A 20921-nucleotide genomic window follows, 5' to 3' on the forward strand; every position below is an offset into this window, starting at 1 on the left:
AGAAACTACGTTTCATTGTTTTTGTTCATAGGTATGTTCATTTTCTAAAGTGTTTTTTGTGTGTTGACGGATTTTAACTATATCATGAAACATCACTTTTTAGTAATTTGGTCAAAAAGTGGTATTTGGTTTCATGTCTCTTTGACCCATCTTATTAAAGGTCTTGCTGTCTTTCTGTTGGTTCCTGACATGTTCTTTGCTCTGATTTCTTTCCTCTGGGACTCTCCTTGCCTGGTCCCCTGTCGCTGTTTCCAGGCGGGTTTTTCAGCCTCAGAGGGGAAGTCACTGCTCTCGACCAGCCAGACAGTGGAAGGAAACATGCTCCCCAAATCCAGTGCCGCTGTGGCCAGATTTTTGGTGGGGAGGCTCCCTGGGGGTTAGCTCGGGGCCCCGCTCAGGGTGGACCCCAGAGGGGTCTTCAGTGTACGTTCTTCGCGTCTGAACTTTCAGTGGCCTTGGATTTTTGTTTTGGCACTTTATAATTTTTAAATTAATGATTTTAAACCAAATGGTTTAAACCAAATGGTCCAAAAGGGCTTCTGACAAAACGCAGCTAGCCCGTGCCCTCTCTTGGCTCCACATTCCACTTCCCTTGGCTTCGGCTGCTGCTTGTGGTACATGACTCTGTTCCCACATGTCTCTCGGCTCGTCAGTTTCCTACTTACGCCTCTGTAAGTATGGCTCAGTGCTGAGCCAAGTAGAGTACTAGGATCGGATCTCTTGTGCAGCTTTGTGACTACAGCAGCTTATTACTGCCTAGTTTTCCACTCCCTTTGAACATCCACCTAAGTCACTCCCACCCTCAGCATCTCTGTAAAATGCTGCTGGATACCGTTGGCTTGCCAGATAATTGCTCAGTGCCAGTGTTTCCCTGGAGATATTCACCCTCCATCCTCCTCAAACTGGACTGCTCATTCCCTGCTCTAAACTGCTCTCCTGGGACCTCCTTTGCCTCTCACTAGGTTGGGTGCCCTGATGCACAGATCTTCGATTTTCCTCTTTGCCAGTTTTAGTGGAACACATCCTCCAGTGGCTTCCTGTGAAAGGTAATACATTCCCCAGGTGTGATAAAGGCTCAGTTGCATCAGCAGTGGCTTCAACAAGAAAGATGATGATTGTTTCTGATGTAAGGATGAAGTTGTTAAGAGGTCCAGGGCTGAGCTAGCAACTCTGTGATGTTGGGGACCCAGGCTCCCTCTGCCCCGTTCTGCCATCCTTGGGAGCTGCCCTCTTTGTGTGGTGCATGATGGCACATCACTGCACCAGTGTTCAGCCCAAAAGGCTGTGGAGAGCACACCTAGGATCTGTATCCACCACTTTGCTCTGATCCCATTGGCCAAACGCAGTGACCTGGCCGCATCTGCTGGTGGGGTCTGGCTAGGCAGACATGTCTGGAGTTACTGGGTAAGAAAGGGAGACCTCACCCGGAGGGATATTCGCTGTCATGGGGTACAAGGGTGGTTTTCCTGAAGTTTGCGCGTGTGGAGACGTTTCCTGGCTGGGTACGGCATTCTCCCCACAGGGCTGAGAGGCACTGCTGTGTCATCATCCAGCTTCTGAGGTTTCTGTTCAGAAGTCCAGGAACTGTAGATTCTCTCCCTCCCTTCTCTGGCCACACCTCTGCCTGTCCCTCTAACCTGATCTTCACTCCCCATTCCAGCCTCTAGCCCCGGGGCTCATTCCTCACCTTCCAGCTTTCTGAATAACAAATTGTGTGGTTTGCAGTTTCTGGCCATTGCTTGCTTGTGTCACCTCCCCCCCCCCCCCCCCCCCCCCCCACTCTACCATGCTGCTGCTTAATGCTGCTGTTAGCAGGCCCACCCTCCAGAGCCACTGCTCTATGTTGCTGGGCCCACCCTAGTGTTTCTGAGCACCCTACATGTTCATAGGTCTGGGAGGGGCCCGAGAACCTGCATTTCTACCGAGTGTCCGTGGGACACTGGTGCTACCGGTCTGGGGACCACAGCACTGCTCCTGAGAATAGTCCCTGCTGCGTACGTTCCAGATCTGATTTCTGCAGCTCTGCGTGCGCCCCTGCCAGGCCCAGTCTTAGCAGATGGTCTTACTTTTTACGTTATTAAGACATTCGAGTCGCAGCCACGGCCAGCTTCCTGAGACCTCCTCTCTGTGTCAGGCTCTGCTGCTGCTGTCCCTCCTTGCCTCCTGTCTGTGTCAGGCTCTGCTGCTGCTGTCCCTCCTTGCCTCCTCTCTGTGTCAGGCTCTGCTGCTGCTGGCCCTCCTTGCCTCCTCTCTGTGTCAGGCTCTGCTGCTGGCCCTCCTTGCCTCCTCTCTGTGTCAGGCTCTGCTGCTGCTGTCCCTCCTTGCCTCCTCTCTGTGTCAGGCTCTGCTGCTGCTGTCCCTCCTTGCCTCCTCTCTGTGTCAGGCTCTGTCTGCTGCTGTCCCTCCTTGCCTCCTCTCTGTGTCAGGCTCTGCTGCTGTCCCTCCTTGCCTCCTCTCTGTGTCAGGCTCTGCTGCTGTCCCTCCTTGCCTCCTCTCTGTGTCAGGCTCTGTCTGCTGCTGTCCCTCCTTGCCTCCTCTCTGTGTCAGGCTCTGCTGCTGTCCCTCCTTGCCTCCTCTCTGTGTCAGGCTCTGCTGCTGGCCCTCCTTGCCTCCTCTTGTAGAGTTGGTCCTTCATTTGGGCTTTTGACCCTCTTCTCGCTCACCTCCAGGTTCCCCCCTTTGGCCAGTCCGTCCTTCATATCTTGTTAGTAGTTCTCTCCTCTGACACAAGTTAAATTCATGGTGTGGGTCTCTACTTTCCCAAGAGGTTGTCAGCCTGTGATACGCTTGCTGCGTGCTAGGATCACTGGGGCAGTAAAGAATACAGATGCCCCATCCCCCCAGACCAATTGACCCAGACGCCGTGGGGAGGCCCAGGTGATTCTAATGGACAGCCTGGGTTAGGGACGGTTGCTGTAAATCTTTGACCCTGGAAAAGAGGACACAGCTGGGGAACAGTGACCCTTACTGGAATCTAGTGTCCACAGAGTGTATTTCTCTCCTTCCAAAAATATTTCCCTACTCTGAAGTCTTTGTTGTTTTCCCCTTAACTAAGAGACGTCCTTAAGTAAGCAGCCCCAGCCCTTTCTGGTGCTGTCCATTTAAAAAGCTGGATGAGGAAGAACCTTGTTCCTACAATTAATTACTGTTGTCCACTTCTAATTACCTCCTGAAAGACCCCAGGCACTGGGAAAGGAAGGGAGCTTAGAAGCTTCTAGTTGAGGAATGAAAGTCGGGGCGGCAGCAGCTCTGTTCTGGGTGGTCAGCCCCTGGTGACTACTTTGGTCGGAAGTCCTGGGCCTCACTGGCCCCCCAGCGCCTCACACACCTTACGTTGGTCTCTTCTTCTCAGCCCAGAGGTGGATCTGGTTGGGCCCTTGTCCCGGGGCCCATGTGGGCTCTTCTGGTTGCTTCTCCAGGGCCTGAACAGATCTTTAGAGCAGGACAGGAATGGAAGTGGGTGTTCTCTGTTTCAGACAAGAACCACATGTTAATGATTACTTTGGTTCTGAGTAAAAACTACCCCTGCTCAGAGGGGCAATCAAGGCAGGGACATGTAGCAGTGAATTGGGGCTACAACAGTCTCCTAAACATTTCTGTCCCTAAGCAGTCATCTGGTGCCTGTTGAAAATACAGACTCCTGGACCCTTCTCCTGGAAGGTTTCATGGAGCAGGGCCTGTATCCTTAATACTGAGGGCCCCGGGGAGGCGGGGGGGAGTTCTGATGGTTCAGGGCCCTCAGAAATGCATGGCTAGAGTGCTTTTGTCTCAACAAATCCAGCAACTGAGTCCTCACACCCCATTCCCTTGACTCCTCAAGAGTATTGGCTACACTGACCTCAGGTTTCCTGCCCTCACACTCTCTGAATCCACGTCCTCCCACACTGTGGTGGCATTAGAGTGGCTTGGTGGAGACATATGCTGGGCCCCTCCCCAGGAAGCCTGTGATAAGGCAGGCGGGTGGAGGCATCTGCATGTGTCATGCTCCCCAGCTAGTCCTCCCACACCCAGGGCGAGGACTTCCACTGGGTCTCCTAAATCTCGGATTATCTCCTCTCGCCTGTGTCCTGAGTGTAGGTGTCCCCCCGAGTCTGTTCTGGGCTGCCTTCCCCTCCCCCACTGCATCTTTTCTCCCCGTGACTCACCCGGCCCGTGGCCTCCGTGGGCTCCTCCGTTTGGCACTGACAGATTGTTGACATCCCCACTCAGTGTCTCCCCCACAGCCCCAGGGCATCCTCACTGGGGGGATGGCCCATCGCCCTGATGTTTCTCTTGATTCCCCACCTGCCCGTTCTTCTCAGAACTTCTGAAGCTGTTCTGTGCACTGCGGCCGCCCTGCTTAACCTCCCAGGGCTTACAGCTTCCTTCTCTAAATGAGGTGACACGGGAGCAGCCGGCACGTGGGGAGTGCTTCATAAAGGTTAGTTATTGTTACCGCTCTGATTTTATTGACTTTATTAGTTTATTCATTACTGACACACAGAGAGAGAATGTTCTACTCCACGGAGGCACATGCTTTTTGCTCATATCTAACGGGGCATTTATAAAAGCTGATCGTTACATGACCACAAAGAGTGTTGTAATTATAAATTCCCCAACATGGGACCCATGAAGCCTAAGCACCCATAACAAGAACAAAAGCGCCTAGAAGTTAAGAAACATTCCTCTAAATAACTCCTGGTCAAAGAAAAAGTAAAGTCTGGCCTTCTAAATGATTCAGAAAATAATGAAAACGGCAATGTTTCTTATCAAAGTTAGGGTTATGGCTAAAAGATGTTCTCAGAGGAAAAGTGAGTAACTTGGATCTTGTGTTACTTAAAAAGAAAAGTTAAAAATACCTAAGTGTTGGAACTGGAGAAAGATTAACAAAATCCATGCACAGAAAGCAGGAAGGAGCGGGCCTGACTGTGCCTCCCTGTCTGTGGACCCAGGCCCCCTGCTCTCCTGTGGCTCCGGGCTGTCCCCACCCTTGCCCCCCTCGAAATCCTCACGAGCAGAGAACCTGTGATTTTGAGCTGTCAGAGCCCTTTCCACTCATCTTGTCCCTCTGCCAGTTGCCCGGTCCTGCGGCGCCCACACCTCTGGGCTCTCCCCTCCTGGATCTGTCCCAGACTGCCCTGTCAGGCTTGGCAAACACGGCTCTGCGGCTCTGCAGCCCGGCGGCCGCAGTGCCCCCAGGATGCCGCCTAGCCTTGCGGCACTCAGCCCTCCACTCATCTGTGAGTTTCTTCCCCTAAAAAGGCCCCTTGCTTTTCTGTCTCCCTGTCTTTGTTCCTCCTGTTCTTCCCACCTCCGCCCATTTCTACTTGCCCAGCCCCAGTCCCACTCCTCCCCATTGCTCCCGGAGCCCTTTCCTCCCCTCCGTGTGCACGATTGCACGTTGCTGTTCCCGTCTTCTGGGCTCTACCCTTTCTGCCCCTTAGGATAGTTGTGGTGTTCTCAGGCATGCATTTCCTGCAGACCACCCCCCATCTTATCCTCACTTGCCTCTCTCCCACAGTGCTTTGCAGAGTACCTTGTGCATAGAAGGAACTTGATGAATGTCTGCTAATGAATGAAAGAAATCATTTGGAGAGATGGTTTGAGTTGATGCTGGCAGATGACTGTGTCCTAAGCTGTTGGCAGCTTTTTTTTTCTGTTAGGATCATGGTCCATAAATCAAACTGGACATGTGGCTCTCATGTCCTTCGATTGGGCTGCCAGGTTGGGCCCAGGTTGGCAGACAGGACACCTTTCCCACTTGTAGGACCAGCTCTGCCCTGTGCTTCCCAGCACCCTGCAGTGGCCACACTCCTGCAGGGGACCCATGCCTATCTGCCTGAGCCCACCCTGGCTGTTGATTTGGTGTGAGGTGGTCACTGACCCCTTAACTGGAATGCTTCTGCCTCTGCTGCCAAAGCCAGGGGCCTGGTCAGATTCAACCACACCTGCACCCCGCCCGGGTCACATCAGGGCAGTGAGTAAATGCGACATGGTGAGCATGACGTTGACCAGCTCTGGGGTGAGCGCCAGGGTGCACTTGTTTTCTATGCCGTCGTGAGTCTACAAATAAGTTTTTCAGGAAGGTCTGCCCCCAGCTCTGCTAGTCTCAGAGGGTCTGGGGGCAGCGTCGGCCGTGCTGGGCCCTGAGTTCCAGGTGGCCTACCTGACCCAGCAGGGCTCCCCAGCTCTGCCATTAACATGCTTTGGGAAAACAATAACGGGATAGTGACTGTCATGAAACCTTCATCAGTTAGCTCACTGGGGCTCCACCTGTCACACTGCCCTTGGTCCCCTCAGGCCAGCAGGGGCCTATCCAGGCAGACGTGGTCCTCAAGGGGCAGCAGCTGGAGGCCAGTCCTCTCTTCCCTCGCTGGGAGGTCTCCCCAGACCCAGCTTTGCCCCCACGCCTCCACACCCCCTTTCAGCTCAGTGCCTTCAAGAGTGTCTGCTCTCCCTCCCTCCTGTCCCTTCATCGTCCTTGCTGAAAACTGCTCCAAACGCTTCTCTCCTCTCAAGGTCAGAGTGGGCAGGTCTTTGTTGGCGCTCACAGTTCGTCTGGCCCCTGCTCTCAGCCTCCTTCCCGAGGCCTAGGGGTTGCCCACTGCTGCCCCTTCCGTCCCCATGCTGTTCCTGCTCACCTTTCCTGCCTGCTTCAGGGCCTTGGGGCCTGTCCTCGCCCCTGCACTCCACGCCTCTGTGACTCACCCGGTCTCACAGCGCCCTAGGCTGACGGCTCCCATGTTTATTGCTCCAGCGGAAACTTTCCCCCGGACTCCAGCTGCCTTCTCAGGACCTCCCTGGAATGGCCGACAGGCCTCTCCAGTTTGGTCTCAGATACACAGCTCCTCGGCTGTCCTGACCCCATTCCTCCCAGCCTTCCTCCTGTAGTGACAGCCAGACCGTCCTTCTGGTTGTCGAGCGAGAATTCCTGTGGTCCTCCGTGACTCAGCTCTCTCTTGTAGACCCTCCATCTCATCTGTCGGCCAGTCCTTTGGGCTCCACCAGCAAAACATACCAGACACCTCCGCCATCACCTCCAGCTCCACCCATTACTGTTGAAATGGCCTCTTACATGGTCTCCCAACTTCCCTGATGGTCTCTTCTCAACATAGCAGCCTCACTGGTCCTTTTAGAGCAGAAGTCAGATCAAGTTGTGCCTGCTCAGGATGCTGCAGTGGCTCCTGTCTCACTCCACACAGAAGCCCAGTCTTTGTGCCCTTTCTTCCCTTTCACGGCCCTCCAGGATCTTGTTTCCCCGTGTGCCTCCCAGCTCCACCATAACCATCCTCTCCCCTTGCTCCTGCTCTCAGGACACACAGAGTACGCCTGCGGGCTTTGCGCCTGCTCTTCTCTTCCTGGGCTGCTCTTCCTTCCCTCTGCCTGAGTTGGGGTCCCCCAGACAACTACACAGCTGCCTCTCGTTTTGTTCAGGTCTCCGGAGAAAAGGTGGTCTTTCCTGACCGCCCTGTATTAAAATAGACCCCCTCCCCTGACCGTGCTTCCCTCTTGTTCTGAGGCACTTAGCACTGCCTGACAGATGCTGCCCCGGCTGGCTGGCTGCTCCCGCCAGGATGGAGGCTCCCAGCTGGGGCCTTTGGTCTGATGTACTTGCTTCATCCCCAGCACTGAGAACAGCCTGGTGCAGAGCAGACGGGCAATGTGCTGAATAAATGAGCTGGAAAGAGTGAAGACAGTCCCTGCGTGGAACTGCAGTGGGGGCAACAGTGATGTCAGCCCCTACCCAGAGGAGTGTGCAAGGCTGTGTGTGCACCTTGTCAGGGGACCACATGATGATGGCTCTCGAACTCGTTGAACACTTACCGAGCACATTCCCTGTGCCCATCTCTGTGCGAGGCCCAGAGATGCAGCAGAGTGTGGCACAGACACTGCTCCACCTGAGATGTTGGGAGACAAACCTTCTCTGACAACAGATCCTCCACACACATGTCCAGCAGCCAAGGGGACACACACAGCTGCCTGAGGGTCCCAAGGCCGGGGAACCTGAAGGAAGAGGCAGGAGAAACAGCAGGCCCGTGGGTGGAGGAAGGCAGGGACACACGGCTGAGAGAAGTTGGGTGGCCCACACAGAGGGAGTCTGGGGGGTGAGGTGCGGGGGAAGCCTCCCGTCCTGGTGCTCTCGTTCACTTGGTTTTCATGGGGCGGTTGTGAAAAAGCAGTTTTTTGCCCGTTAGGAGGAATTGGTTTCACTGAAGAGTACAGTGTAAACATAGGCGCCCCTTTCCAGTTTCATGAGCCCCACCGTGTGGAAGACAGTGTGTTGAGCCCTTGGTCAAGGGAGAAGGAAGAAAAGGGATGAGTAAGGCATGTTTCCTGCTTTTGAGGAACTTCTGGTCTAGCGGGGTCAAGAGGGGAGCAAGTGAATGCAGGTTTGGGCGCCAGTTTCTTCGTTACGAAGCTGAGAGTTCGTTAGGTGATAGCCACGTTCCTTCCAGTTCTCACTTTCTAAGAATCTTTGTTTTTGAAGATGTCATTCTGCAGCTAAGGCTCCAAAGTGCAGCTTCATGTCTATCCAGACGGCTCCAGGGGGACAGGGCGAGAGGTGGGGGTCTCGTTACAACCCTGGAAACCCCCAGTGCTGTGAACTGGCCGAAACTGCAGCTCTCCTTAGCCAGCTGTCCCAGGGCCCTGCTGACAGCTATCCCAGGACTGGTGTCCTCCTGACACACGGGACCTCTCAGCAGTCTCCTCCAGCTAGGACATGTGTGGTTTTGAGTCCCTGCCGGCCAGCAGTCCTCCCTGTCTTTCCAGAAATGCAAAGCATTTTGCTGGAGAAATCAGTCAGCCATACTGCATGAGAATGTCCTTCTCCACAAATGTACGGGCATCTTTCGTTTCTGGTGCCATATTAACCAGCTTTTGCTTCCTCTTTAGCTGCATTCCATAGGAGCACACATGGGCAGTGTCCTCTAATGGCGTCTTTCCTATCAACATCATGAACATATAATTTTTATACATTAGCCATCACTCCTGACTTCAGTCTAGACTCCTGTGAGGAAACAGACACCCACTGGAATGGGTCTTGGCCTTTGAAGACACGACCTTGCCTTGTGTGGACTCCAGGCTGAGGCCACAGCCTCCCCCTGGCCTGCCCCTCTGAGTGCGGAGCCACGAGGGGGCTCACGTGGAACTGCTGCACCTTCTCCCTGGGCTCCATGGCACTTGGGACAGGAATCCGCCTGCCCTGCTTTCCCTCTGCCTTGTTCAAAACAGGGAGAGCCTTGATTGTCAAACAGCAGTGAACAGCTTTAGTTGTGACCTTCTCAAGTTTCCTGACACAGAAAGTGAGGAATAAAATGTGGCCGGACAGCCCTTTCCCTGGCTGCCTGGCTCTGCGATGCTCCGGGCACGTGGGAGCCACAGTTCAGCTGAGCTGGAGGGCTCTGCCAGAGTTCCCACTTTTGACATTTTGACGTTAGAAACTCAACATCTTTGCTACACTCTGCATTAATTGCCAAAAATAACTCTTATTAATTACCTTATTCATATTCCTCTGCTCGTGGTCCTGGCTTGCAGAGGTGCCTGCAGATACGTTTGGAACCAGGGAGGAAGAAGCCAGACTGTCTCGGGAGGCTGTCCCTCACCTGCTCTTAGAATAACCCCTTGTAATTTCCAAAGGGTGGGCTAGTTAAAATAAGATGAACTTACTATTGTTTCTTAATATAGGAGGCTGGCGCCCACACTCCGTCAGTTGGGATTAAATATAGAAATGGGGGCATCTCAAATTGCCGCCCACAGCGCAGTCAGCGGCCCCAGGCTCTGAGCTGCTCACTGCTGTTCTGGGTCTGTAGGCAGGCGTGGCCCAGTCAGCCAGCCCGGCCTGGGAAAATAACATGGAGCTGCTATTTTTAAGCCAGTCAACATGTTGTCGATACTTTAAAAAAAAAAAACAAACCTATAAGCAGTTAAATGTTAAATTCAAAAATATCTTTGGGACCCGATGTTTATCTATATATTAGTGGCCAAGCAAGTCTTATTTTTTGTCCTTCCCATAATTCCTCAAATGAGTGCAGGGTCCAAGGACAGCAAATCCTACAATTTTGTTGTCATCTTTCAGTGTCGAGTCTTGGGTAATAAGGACAGCACACGACAAACTGGAATTTGCCAAAGTTGTCTTTCCCGTTGCCGGCAGCACCTGCTCTCCCTGACTTGGAAGAAGTTGATGCGGTTTTTCAGTAGGCACTTGGAAAGAGGCATTTTTGAGAAAACTCTGATACTTGACATTTTTAATTAAAGTGTAAAAAAGTGCAGAGGAGATGGTGGCTTCCAGTGTCACGAGGGCTGGTGGCTTCCTCTGGCAGACCCCCAGGGCCTCACTGCGTACTTATGAGGAAGGGCAGTTACCAACCAGGCAGGCAGGTTTCTGGTTTTGTTTTATTTTTTAACAAAATTTGCTTTTCTCAGTCAACACATGGATCATAATACATTCTGTTTACAGTCATAGACTGTATTTTTGGTGACAGTCTTTACAAACATGCCATGATGGGGTGAGAGTATATGGATTTTTAATTGTCTTCTGCTTGGATCATTTTCTCTTAGCAACAGATAACAAGAATGTCACAGAACCACATCCACGCAGCGATTTGTCCAAGGTTGTTCCTCACCAGGTAGTCACTCTGATCATCAACGTTTTATTATAATCTGGGTTTTTATGACATCGATTCCCTCCCCTCTAAGTAGCCACCCGAGTCCACTTTGTGCACAGGACCCCAGAGGACCACGGTTGTCCCTCCCTTTTCTCCAGGTCCCCTGCAGCAGCACTAAAACGTGCCTTTGTGAAAACAGACCTGGGGTTTCCAGGAGCCGCAGGCAGAGGTTTCCAGTGAGGGCCGTCTTCTCCAGAGGAGGTTCTGCGTCCAGCTCCAACCCCACGGCTTCCCTCAGACACAGTGGGGCTGGGAGCCCTGGCCTTTACAAGGCCGAACACTTGAGTTTTTGACAGAAAGTTTTTCCACGTAGTGAGCCCTAAAATCTACCTTGCTGTCACTTCCCATTGACCCTAGCATGGCCTCCCATGGAGGTACAGGTTGACAGCAGTGGCCAGAGTGGTCCAGGGGAGAGCCTTCCAGAGCTTGGCCTGCCCACTCCCCCAGGCCCTCTCTTGTGGAGCAGAGCCGGTTCCTTTCAGACCTCCACGTCCCACACGGTGCTGGGATTCCTCCCTGTGCTGGTCACTTGCTGCCCATATTAGTCACTGTTTGGTACCCGGGATAAACCCCCTATTGGGGTATAACCTAGTCGTAGACACACATGGTGGGATCGTGCCTTCCCCCCTGACCTGGGCACTAGCAGTCTGTGAGCTCATCCATGAGTCTCTGCCTTTTCTGTTGTTTGTATCAGGTTTGCAGCTCATCACAATCCTCTCCCCGGGTCTCTCAGCTCAGATTTGTGTGCTGGCTCTTGGGATCAGGAGAGAGCTGTCTCTTTAAGCATTGTTAGCCAACAGACCTAGCAAGGTGGTTTAAATATTGATTTATTATCCAACATGCCACCTGGCTCACCTAACTTTGGGTTTCTGTGGATTGGATAAGCATTTCTTTCCTGGCTGCACGTGGGCTGATTGTGAACCAGATTGTTGCTCAAATACAGGCCCTACAGCTAGCTGCTGGAGCTGCTTCCTTGAGCTGATTGTGATCTGTTAGCCGATGTTCCTTCCTCCATTGATTCATTTGTTTATTCAGCAACCCTTTCTGAGTACTATATGCCAGGTTCTGAATTGGGCAGGGACACAGGGACAAAAGTCACCTCCCCACCCATGCTGGCTCCCATGTCACATGATACAGATGGTCTGGGGGTGCTGCACAGGGCTGCTGGGGGCATCTGGCATCAGGAACTCGCCCAGCTGCTCGTGTCCTCCCCCATCCTGGCCGGCACATGCTTTGGATCCTGCAGTATTTTTAGTAACGGTGAGGTCCCTTGTGGGATCTCTTCCAGCATTTTGGATAAATGGAGCAGAACCCTAGTTGCAAGGAGCTGATTATGACTTCTTTCAGTAATTCTTCCATTCCTTTCTTTTCAGGGCATACAAACAAGAGTTAACTGTAGGCACTTTCTGCCTTTGAAACGTGAATTCCAGTACAAACTTGCATTTCTCATGTCCTTACCCTTCTCCTCAACCCCCCGGGTTGGTGACACCACCTGGTATCCGCGATGCTAGGAGGTCTGCGTCTGTGACCTTCCAGCCCTACACACTGATTTGACTGCCACCCCCACCTCTTGCCATGATCTCGAGCTCATTTCCATAATCTTATCTGAGTTAGGGATTCCACCTCGAGTCTCCCCGTCTCAGGACCTGGATGGAGAGGCAGCACGCTGTAGCCTCTGGTGCCCTGTGGTCAGGGCCTGGTCCCACTCTACCCCGAGGAGTACTGTGCCTTTGGACATGTGCATCTCTGTGCTCCCAGTTCCTGCTTTGATAAATGGAGACAGTAATGGGCCTTCCTCGCAGACGGCTGTCCAGGGAGGGTCAACATTCATTCATTCTTGCGTTGAGTCTCTGTTCAGAGCCTGCCAGGCAGCAGGCGCTTGGGATACAGCAGTGAACAGAGTTCCTGCCTCGAGGCGCCGACCTCCTGGCACGGTGACTCTGGGCCGTGCACTGGAGCAGAGCCTGTGCCCGGAGGCTCAGGAAACGCCAGCTGTTGTGTTCTTGTCTGGTTCGCTGCTCCCAGTGGTGTCATTGCTTCTCCACGACATATCCATTTGGTTCCTTCTCCTGTGCCAGACTTCAGTATCTCCTTTCTTCATTTTCCTTTCAAAAAATCCTGCTCGTCTCTGTCTTGATTGTTCTTGGAAGGACCCCGATGTGCCTGAGTCTGCTGATGTCTTCACCTGGGGAAAGGACAGCCACACGTGATGCACATTCTGTTGTGAACTTCCAACATCTCTAGTGCAAATACCCTACTAGAATCCTGTCTCTTCATCATCCTCGTGTTCAACTGTTTCTAGAGTCTAGATCGACATCTTCTTATGTAAATTATCTTCAGTGTGGCGGTGCTTCATGGCAGACGCAGCCCGTCTTGACACTTCATCAGACTCAATGAGCTTTGTTGGCTGCCCGAGGAAGTGTGCTTACCCAGCTTAGAGTTAGTCTGTGGGAAATGCCTTCTGGATTCCAGACCACCAGCTCATGCTGATGCTACTTGTGAGCTGGGGGCCACTTGTCCAGCTGTTGTAACAACTCAATTTTTTATGGTGCACATCAGCCTAGGAGAACTGTCTGTGGGCTCTCTCACTCCCTCTCGGAAACTTAAAACACGCACACACACAAACGCGCACACACACACACACCCTTAAGCCACAACCGAGTCAGCAGGTGGGCTGTGGGTCTCAGACCTGCCTCTGGGCCCGCTGTGGTTGGTGTGTGGCACAGTGAAGCCACCTGTCCCCTGGACGCCACCTTTGCCCCTGAGCAAAAGTGTGTAGTCCTCACCCCACGTGTTTGCTGGTGTTCTGAGACATTTCTCTTCTCTTTCCTTCTCTGTTTCTCCTCCAAACCTCAGATCTCTCCCCAAAGCCCTGAATTAAATCAGTGTTCAATTTAACTCCTGTGTCTCATAACGATAGCTGCCATTACTGAGTGGCCACAGGCCTCATCCCGTTTGCTCGTCACCTGCATGTAGTTCCTGTCACCCCTTCTCCTTGCAGATGCAGAACCCAAGGCTCAGAGGGCGATCTGGCTTCCAGGGTCCCCAGCCAGGCAGTGGTGGTAGTGATGCGCCCTCATGCCCGGCCCCCCAACCCCCCAGGCAGTGGTGGGGCCACTCACACCCAGGCCGTCTGACTCTAGAGTCTGAACCACCGTGTGAGTGGGGCCTCCACCCTGCCAAGCCCGCCCTTGCCCATCTTCCCTGAGGCCCACTGCTGTGGGCAGAAAGGCCAAGAGAGACTTGTGGCGGGCTTAGGCAAGGCTACCCGTGTCCATTTCCAATTATGACTTAACCCAGCAGCTTCTTTGCAAAGCAAAGCGACCCCTTGTCTCGGACCTTTGGGCGCCAAGCAACTCGAAGCCTGGAGGCTCTCTGCCCTGCCACCTCCCAGAGCCTCAGTTGCCCTGGGATAGAACCTGGCCCCTGTGATTCTTTCCTCTGCCAGAGAGCTGTTTTCCCCGCGTTTCATTTGCATTTTCTTTAGAATTGGACCTCCGCGTGACTTAGAGCCTCACTGTTAATTTGAAAACAGGGTATGTGAATACCTGCGTAGATTGAGAACAAATGTGCCATTATCTTTGAAAGTGCTTTTAAATGGCCAGGGGCAGCTCTCATGGGTCATCATCATTATCATCATCATCATCTAGCAGGACCTTCCATAAGAAAAGTCCTGATAATAAAAGCATAGTTTTTAAATCAAGAACATTAATTAAAAAAAAAAAAACCTTTTTATTCTGGAAATGCCCAAATATTCATGAAAGTAGAGAGAAGAGTATACTGAACCCCAGGTGTCCCTCCCAGACAGAGGGCCCCTCCCTCCGTCTCCCGAGTTCCTTTTAAGAAGTGTCTTTTGCTGTATTTGTATGAGGCCTCTAGTCCAGTACAGAAGGGGATTCAGTTCTTTTTTTGGTTGTATCATTTTTTGAGATTTTTAAATTAATCACCAATGTTTAAAAATCAGCAGATTCCTCATAAACACGTAGGTTCCTGGTTTCTCTTGGAACATTGGGAGGCTGGTGGTGGGGCCTTGCTCCTTGGGTGGGGACAGCAGGCAGGGGCTGGGCAGTAGCTGTCCTTTTGAGGGACCCCCGCCAGCCCTCCTCACTTCCCTATGTCACCTGCCTGGCCTGCCCTAAACACGGTTCCACGTGAGCCTGGCTTTCATGAGTGGGATGGAGTCTGTCTTTCTGCTTCTCTCCAGGTTTTTGCAAATCGTTCTGTATCCTAGGGTGAATATGCATAACCTTCTAAGATTTCTGATAGCTGTTAGGTTGATTAGTATCACGTTGTTACCTTTGTAGGTCAAAAATGATTGATTTTGGTGATTTCATGGAGTTCAACCTAATAAAAGATATGGTTTAAAATTTTTAAAATGAAGGAAGAAGTACAATATGCATGTTGTGCTGGGGGGGCAAGATTTGGGGGTGGGGGAGTAGCAGGTGTGCAGTCATGATCCCATCAGACTAAAGGGGTGTGGTCAAGAGCCCACAGCGGCTGCAGCCTGAGGTTGTGATGAGACCTTGGCCTCCCGTGAGCCTGCTTTTCTCCTTTTGTTTGTTTTATATAACAGCTTTATTGAGATGCAGTTCACATACCATACAATTCACCCATTTAAAGTGTACAAGTCACTGATCTTTAGTGTATTCACGGTTACACAGCCTTCACCACAACAAATTTTGGAATATTTTCATCACTCCAAAGAGAAACCCCTACTCACATTACAGTCGCTCCCATTTCCCCCTAATCCCCTACTGCTAGGCAACCACTAGTCCACCTCTGACCCTATGGGTTTCCCTGTTCTGCACATTGCAGATGAATGGAGTCAAACAATATCCAGTCTTTTGTGACTGGTTTCTTTCACTCAGCTTAGTATTTTCCAGATTCGTCCATGTTGTAGCATCTGCCAGTACTTCGTGTCTTTTTATGGCCAGATAGTATGCCAGTGTGTGGATCCATCACATTTTCTTTGTCCTTTCATCAGTTGATGGACATTTGGGTTGTTTCCACTTTTTGGCTATTATGAATAATGCTGTTATAAAATCTCTGTACAAGTTTTTGTGTGAAACTGTGTTTTTATTTCTCTTGGGTGTATACCTAGGAGTGGAATTGCTGGGTCATATGGTAACTTGATGTTTAGCCGTTTGAGAAACTCCAGTCTGTTTCCACAGTGGCTGCACCATTTTCCTTCCCCAGCAGCAGTGTACAAGGGCTCTGATTTCTCCACATTCTCACCAGCACTTATCTGACTTTTTGAGGCAGCCATTCCACTAGCTGTTGTAACCAAACTTTCCTGGCAGGATAAGATATCTGTGGAGTTAGGAAAAGGATTGTCATTTTGTTAGCGCCCCAGAACATTAGCCATGGTCGCGAGGAAGCCAGGTTGATGACGTGAGCTTCAGCACGCTCAGATGGTGCCTCCCCGCCCCGGAGCTGGCTGCGCCCCTGCTGCTGGGTAGTAAGAGGGCTTTGGTTTTTACTCCTTGTTTCCAGGATAGCAAATAGCCTCCCCTTCCCTCATATCTAATCTGCCATGTGCCCCTTCTCTGTACAGGTGTCACCATGAAGCTCATGGATGAGGTGGCTGGGATCGTAGCTGCTCGTCACTGCAAGACCAACATAGTCACGGCTTCCGTGGACGCCATTAACTTTCATGACAAGATCAGAAAAGGTAACAGAATCTGCTGACAGAGAGAAGGGGGTGGCTTTGGCTGCTTGGGTCGTTTGCACCAGTTTGCTTTTGGTTCACACACTGTCACTCGGCTGCATTGTCTGCCCATTTGCTGCAAGAAACAGGAAGCCAGAGTCCTGTGCTTTGTCCTTGTTGCTGTGTTTGTGAGGCTAGGGGTCGTTGATTTGATTTTTCAATCTGGTAAAATCTGTACCTCAGATATGATTGGGGCTTTATCCTACTAAAGAGCAGCATGAACTCATTCAAAATGCCCCCTGAACAGAGCCCTACAAAGATCCTGTGAGCACAGTTGCTGTGACAGTTGCCAGCAGATCTTGTGGCAGGCACGTTTCTTCTTCAGGGAGGAATAGATAATCCGTGATGTAAGTAATGAGGGGGTCGGTGCCGAGAAGCCTGTGGACCACAGTCCTTGGCCAGCCCTGCCCACGCCACCTGGGGCAGCACTGGGGTTTGGTAGTTTTTCCCAACACCCAAATCCAGTCCCAGTGACTTGGCCCCACCCGGAAATGGTGCTTGCCGTCTCTCCAGTGACTTTGCCGGCAGGGGTGGCAGGGCCTCCGCAATGAGCATGGGTGCAGTTCACCATGCTCGTCTCACATCGTTGCTGGTCTGAGATATAAAGTGAATGTCTCCACCAGACACGTGGTGATTTCTGTTCATGTTGTGTCTTCTGAGATGGGGCTCTGCGCCCATGAAGTGTAGCACTTTGCAGTGGGGTCAGGGCTGCGAGAGCCTGGTATTGATTCTGAAGAAGTCTCACCGTAAAAGCAGCTCATTGGAAAAGCTGTGGGGTCAGACCAGCTCCCAGCCGTGGGAGGTGGCAAAGTGGAAGGAAGGCAAGTTGGTCTGTGCTCGCCACGGGCCTCGAGAAGCACCGCTCACTCGGTGGAGCAGTCCTGCGTTCAGAACCACAAAGGCCGCGGTCCGGCCCCTGTGCTCTCTCCTGCAGCTGCTCCTGCAGAACACACCTGGCACTTGAAGGCCTGTGTGCTGGGGACAGAGCATCTTGAAATTGGAAAGGTAGGGGCTTGCCTCCCCTCCCTGCCATGATCGAGAGCAGGTTAAGCTTCCCCACGTTGGATCGGGGGTGCTCTTAGCGTGAGGAGAAGGACCGTCTGTGGCACTGTCCCCCTCTGCTCTGCAGCATCTCCTCTTACCTGGTGGGTGTTTGCCACCGATGCAGACCACTGTGTCATTTTAGGATTTGCCCAAAATAAGTGGGTCTTGTCCATCTTGGCTCCTCCTCTGTGGGCCTTGAGTGTTGTGTGTGGTGGTGGCATAAACGTTTGGGAAAGGAAGAACCCTGTTGTACCACGATTCCATGGCCCTTTTTCTGGAACTCCTCCTGGGTTATTACCATGATCAGAGCTTTGTTGTTAAGCACAACTTGAAAATCCACATGGAAAACACACGTACGTTCCATGGAGCTCGCTCTGTTCAGTGTCTCTTGAATGTCCTTTGAGAACCGCTAAGAAAAGAAGGAGTCTTTCCTAGATAGCCAGCCAATTTCCTCAACATCAGCCCAGTCAGCAAATGTGATCTGCAGCTGCGGGAAGCTCCCAGAGAAGGGGGAGTCAGCCTTGGTTAGCAATGAGAGATTCCTGCCCAGACTGCGCACCCTCAATCCCTTCTGTGACCAGAATTCACGTTCAAGGAAGAACTGAAGGAGGGCCTGGCTGGTACTGGTCAGGAGGAATTATTAATTTTGAGGGAAGTCCGTGAGCTCTAGTGGGAGTAGAGTGCTTTTTCTAGGGATTCATTTGACAACCTAGGAGACGGGTAAGTCGTATGTGGAATTGCTTTGACCAAGACTTTTCATTCTAAAAGTTACCCTTATTCCAAAACAGAGGAAGTGATCTCCAGTTTCAAAAGCTGTAATTTTTGGCAGAACATTCTACTGTGAATTGGTTTCCTTCAAGCAGTGAGATTAAGGGTGGGCTGAGTGGGCTTGTCCGGCTACACCTGTGATGCTGAGCCATCCACAGCCCCACCCAGTGCCCCTCAGTGGTGTCACAGCCTTGGCTTTGAGCCCAGGGCCCCAGAGTTGGGCTGGCTGGGCCTTGTGCTCAGGCCTGACCTGGGGAGCCCCAGGGGAGCAGAGAGATTGTTTCTATTTTCTCAGGTCCTATCTTGTTTTGTGTAGAAAGGAATTTGGGCCAAATTAGAATAACGATGATGGAGTCTGGCCTATTTCTGTGCCCGTGTCCTCCAGGGGCCGTTAGACGCTGTCACACCTCATTTGTTGTTTTCCAAAGGAATGTCCCCGTGTGAAGTCGTCACCTGTCTCCTCTCTCCTCCCAGCGCACGTGGCTCTATAGAAGAGCCTGCCCGCTTGTTTCCAGGGTGAGGTCTCAGTTGTGGCAGCACACAGGCGGCACCCCCTTCAGAGACAGAATTGTCACATCTTGTCTTCAGTTCCGTGTGGCAGAGGCCTCTGCGGGCACTGCTGCTTTCCACTGGCTCCTTCCCCACGTTCTTTGCTCCTCTAGGGAAATGCAGAGCGAGGCTGGCTAAGCCTGGGGTGATCCTCTGGCTCTGGGTCCTGATGACAGGCGATCCAAGCGTGTCAGAAACTTGCTGAGAGAGATGGGGGATGGATGTTCCCATTGTTCTGCTTGATCTTCTGGTGTGAATCTGCCAAGGATACTGTAAACCCAGGGACTCCCCAGGTGTGGCTTCCAAGCTGCTGCTGTCCTCTGGCGCAGTGCCTTCTCTCACCTTGCAGTTTCACTCTAGAGTAAAGGGGCTGAGGGGGCCAGACCCCTGCTGCCCCTCGGGGTGCAAGGCAGCATTGGCCGGGCCTGGGGACTGCTGGCAGGAACGAAACCCTGGCACGCATGTCCACATGTGGGGCAGTGGCGGAGTTTAGTGCTATAAAGGGCAGTGTGAGTATCCCAGGGCCTCACAACAAATGACCACAAACCGGGGGCTTCAAACAGCAGAAATGTGCTCCTCCCAGTTCTGGAGGCCCGAAGTCTGAGCTCCAGGTGTGGCAGGGCTGCGCCTCCTGCAGCAGGCTCTAGGGGAGGAACCTTCCTTGTCCCCAGCTTCTGGGGTTCCCAGGCACCCCTTGGTTTATGGCCACATCGCTCCAGCCTCTGCCTCCATCTTCACGTGTCCTCCTCCCCTGTCTCTTCTCTTCTTCCGTCTCTTATCAGGACGCTTGTCACAGGATTTAGGGCCCACCTGGATAATCTAGGAGGATCTCTTCTTGAGATCCTTAACTCAATGACGTCTGCAAAGACCTTTATTCCAAATAAGGTCTCAGTCTGAGGTTCTGAATGGACATAGCTTTAGGGGCCACTATTCAACTGCAATGCTCTCTCTCCTTACAGCTTAATTCTTGTAGACAGTAGCTCACTTTCACAAAACTGTAAGGTTGGTAAACTCTTTTCTGTGCCCCAGGCTGCCTCTTTCCCACCCTTTGCCCACGTGGATGTGGGTCCTTCCCTCGTGAGAGCTGGCAGTAAAGTCAACGCCCAGCCCAGAGAGGGCGTGGCTCTGAGAGTACCCGGCTGTGAGAAGGGCGCTCACACAGTCAGGCGGGGGCAGCCCCACTGGAGCAGAATTGAGAGGCTGTGTGCCTCCCTGGCATGGAGGCACCGATGAAAGACCCAGGAACAAACGAGGAGCCCAGGAAGCAAATGTTTTGTGAAACAAGGAAGCACGGTGGCTTGGACCTTCTTTTTGTTGGGGCATAGAATTAACTCGTTCCTAAGTCCAGTGTAAAACTTAATCCGCATAAGGACTATTTTTTAAGTAGTGATATTTTCATGGAAAAGGTGCCGGCTGGTGGTCATGGGCACATGTGGGCGACTGAGCCGGTGGGCACCCTGGGCTGTGACCATAGTGCAGCAGCTGTCCACAGCCAGCAACTGGCCTGATCGGGCAGCACCCACGCCACTTTGTTTGGGAAATGTTTGCACATCACCTGGTCACCTGCCATGTCTCAGACACACAGCCCTGGGGGTCCCGTCCATCCCGTACCACCACATATGAGCAACCCTCCTCCTGGTCCTCCTGAGAGGGGTGCCTCCCACCTCCCAAAGGCTGACATGACGCTGTGGGGAAAAGCCCAGAAATTAAGATGTGTTGCCATCCAAATACCCGGTCTGTGTATGAGTTTCCTGTGGCTGCTATAATCAATTACCACGAACTAGAAGCTTAAAATAACACAAACTCATTCTCTTACGCTTCTGGAGGTCAGGTGCCTAAAAGAGGTCCGAGGGGCTGTGTTCCTTCTGGAGGCTGTAGGGGAGGATCTGTCTCTTTGGCTTGTCAGCTAGTAGAGGCTGCCTGCAGTCCTGGGCTCCTCGGCCCCTCCCTACCGCCACTGCTTCCATCGCCCCGTCTCCTTATTCTTACTCAGACCTCCTGCCTCCCTCTTAAAAGGACCCTTGTGATGACTTGGGACCACCCAGATAATCCGGAATCATCTCCCCATTTTGAGGTCCTTAATCACATCTGCAAAGTCCTTTTGCCCTGTGAGGTCACATATTCACAGGTTCCCTGGGTTATAACGTGGGCATCTTTGGGGGGCCATTATTCTGACGACCATAGGTGGTGTCTTAGCAGATGAAATA

The 20921-nt window shown here is 52.2% G+C and overlaps 1 protein-coding gene across 6 annotated transcripts in view; it reads left to right on the forward strand.

The window, feature by feature from the left end:
* Positions 1 to 20921, forward strand: part of ACOT7 (acyl-CoA thioesterase 7) — a 120016-nt gene that overhangs the window by 70545 nt on the left and 28550 nt on the right. For all 6 annotated transcript variants that reach the window (XR_006888691.1, XM_046662098.1, XM_046662099.1 and 3 more), the window contains one exon: positions 16201 to 16317. Coding sequence is in view for 5 of the 6 variants with exons in the window: in XM_046662098.1 (XP_046518054.1) it covers positions 16201 to 16317 (117 nt within the window). In the remaining variant the exon portion in view is untranslated. The remainder of the gene's footprint in view (positions 1 to 16200; positions 16318 to 20921) is intronic.

This window comes from Equus quagga, chromosome 5 (assembly GCF_021613505.1).
Source record: "Equus quagga isolate Etosha38 chromosome 5, UCLA_HA_Equagga_1.0, whole genome shotgun sequence".
In the NCBI taxonomy this organism is placed as follows: Eukaryota; Metazoa; Chordata; class Mammalia; order Perissodactyla; family Equidae; genus Equus; species Equus quagga.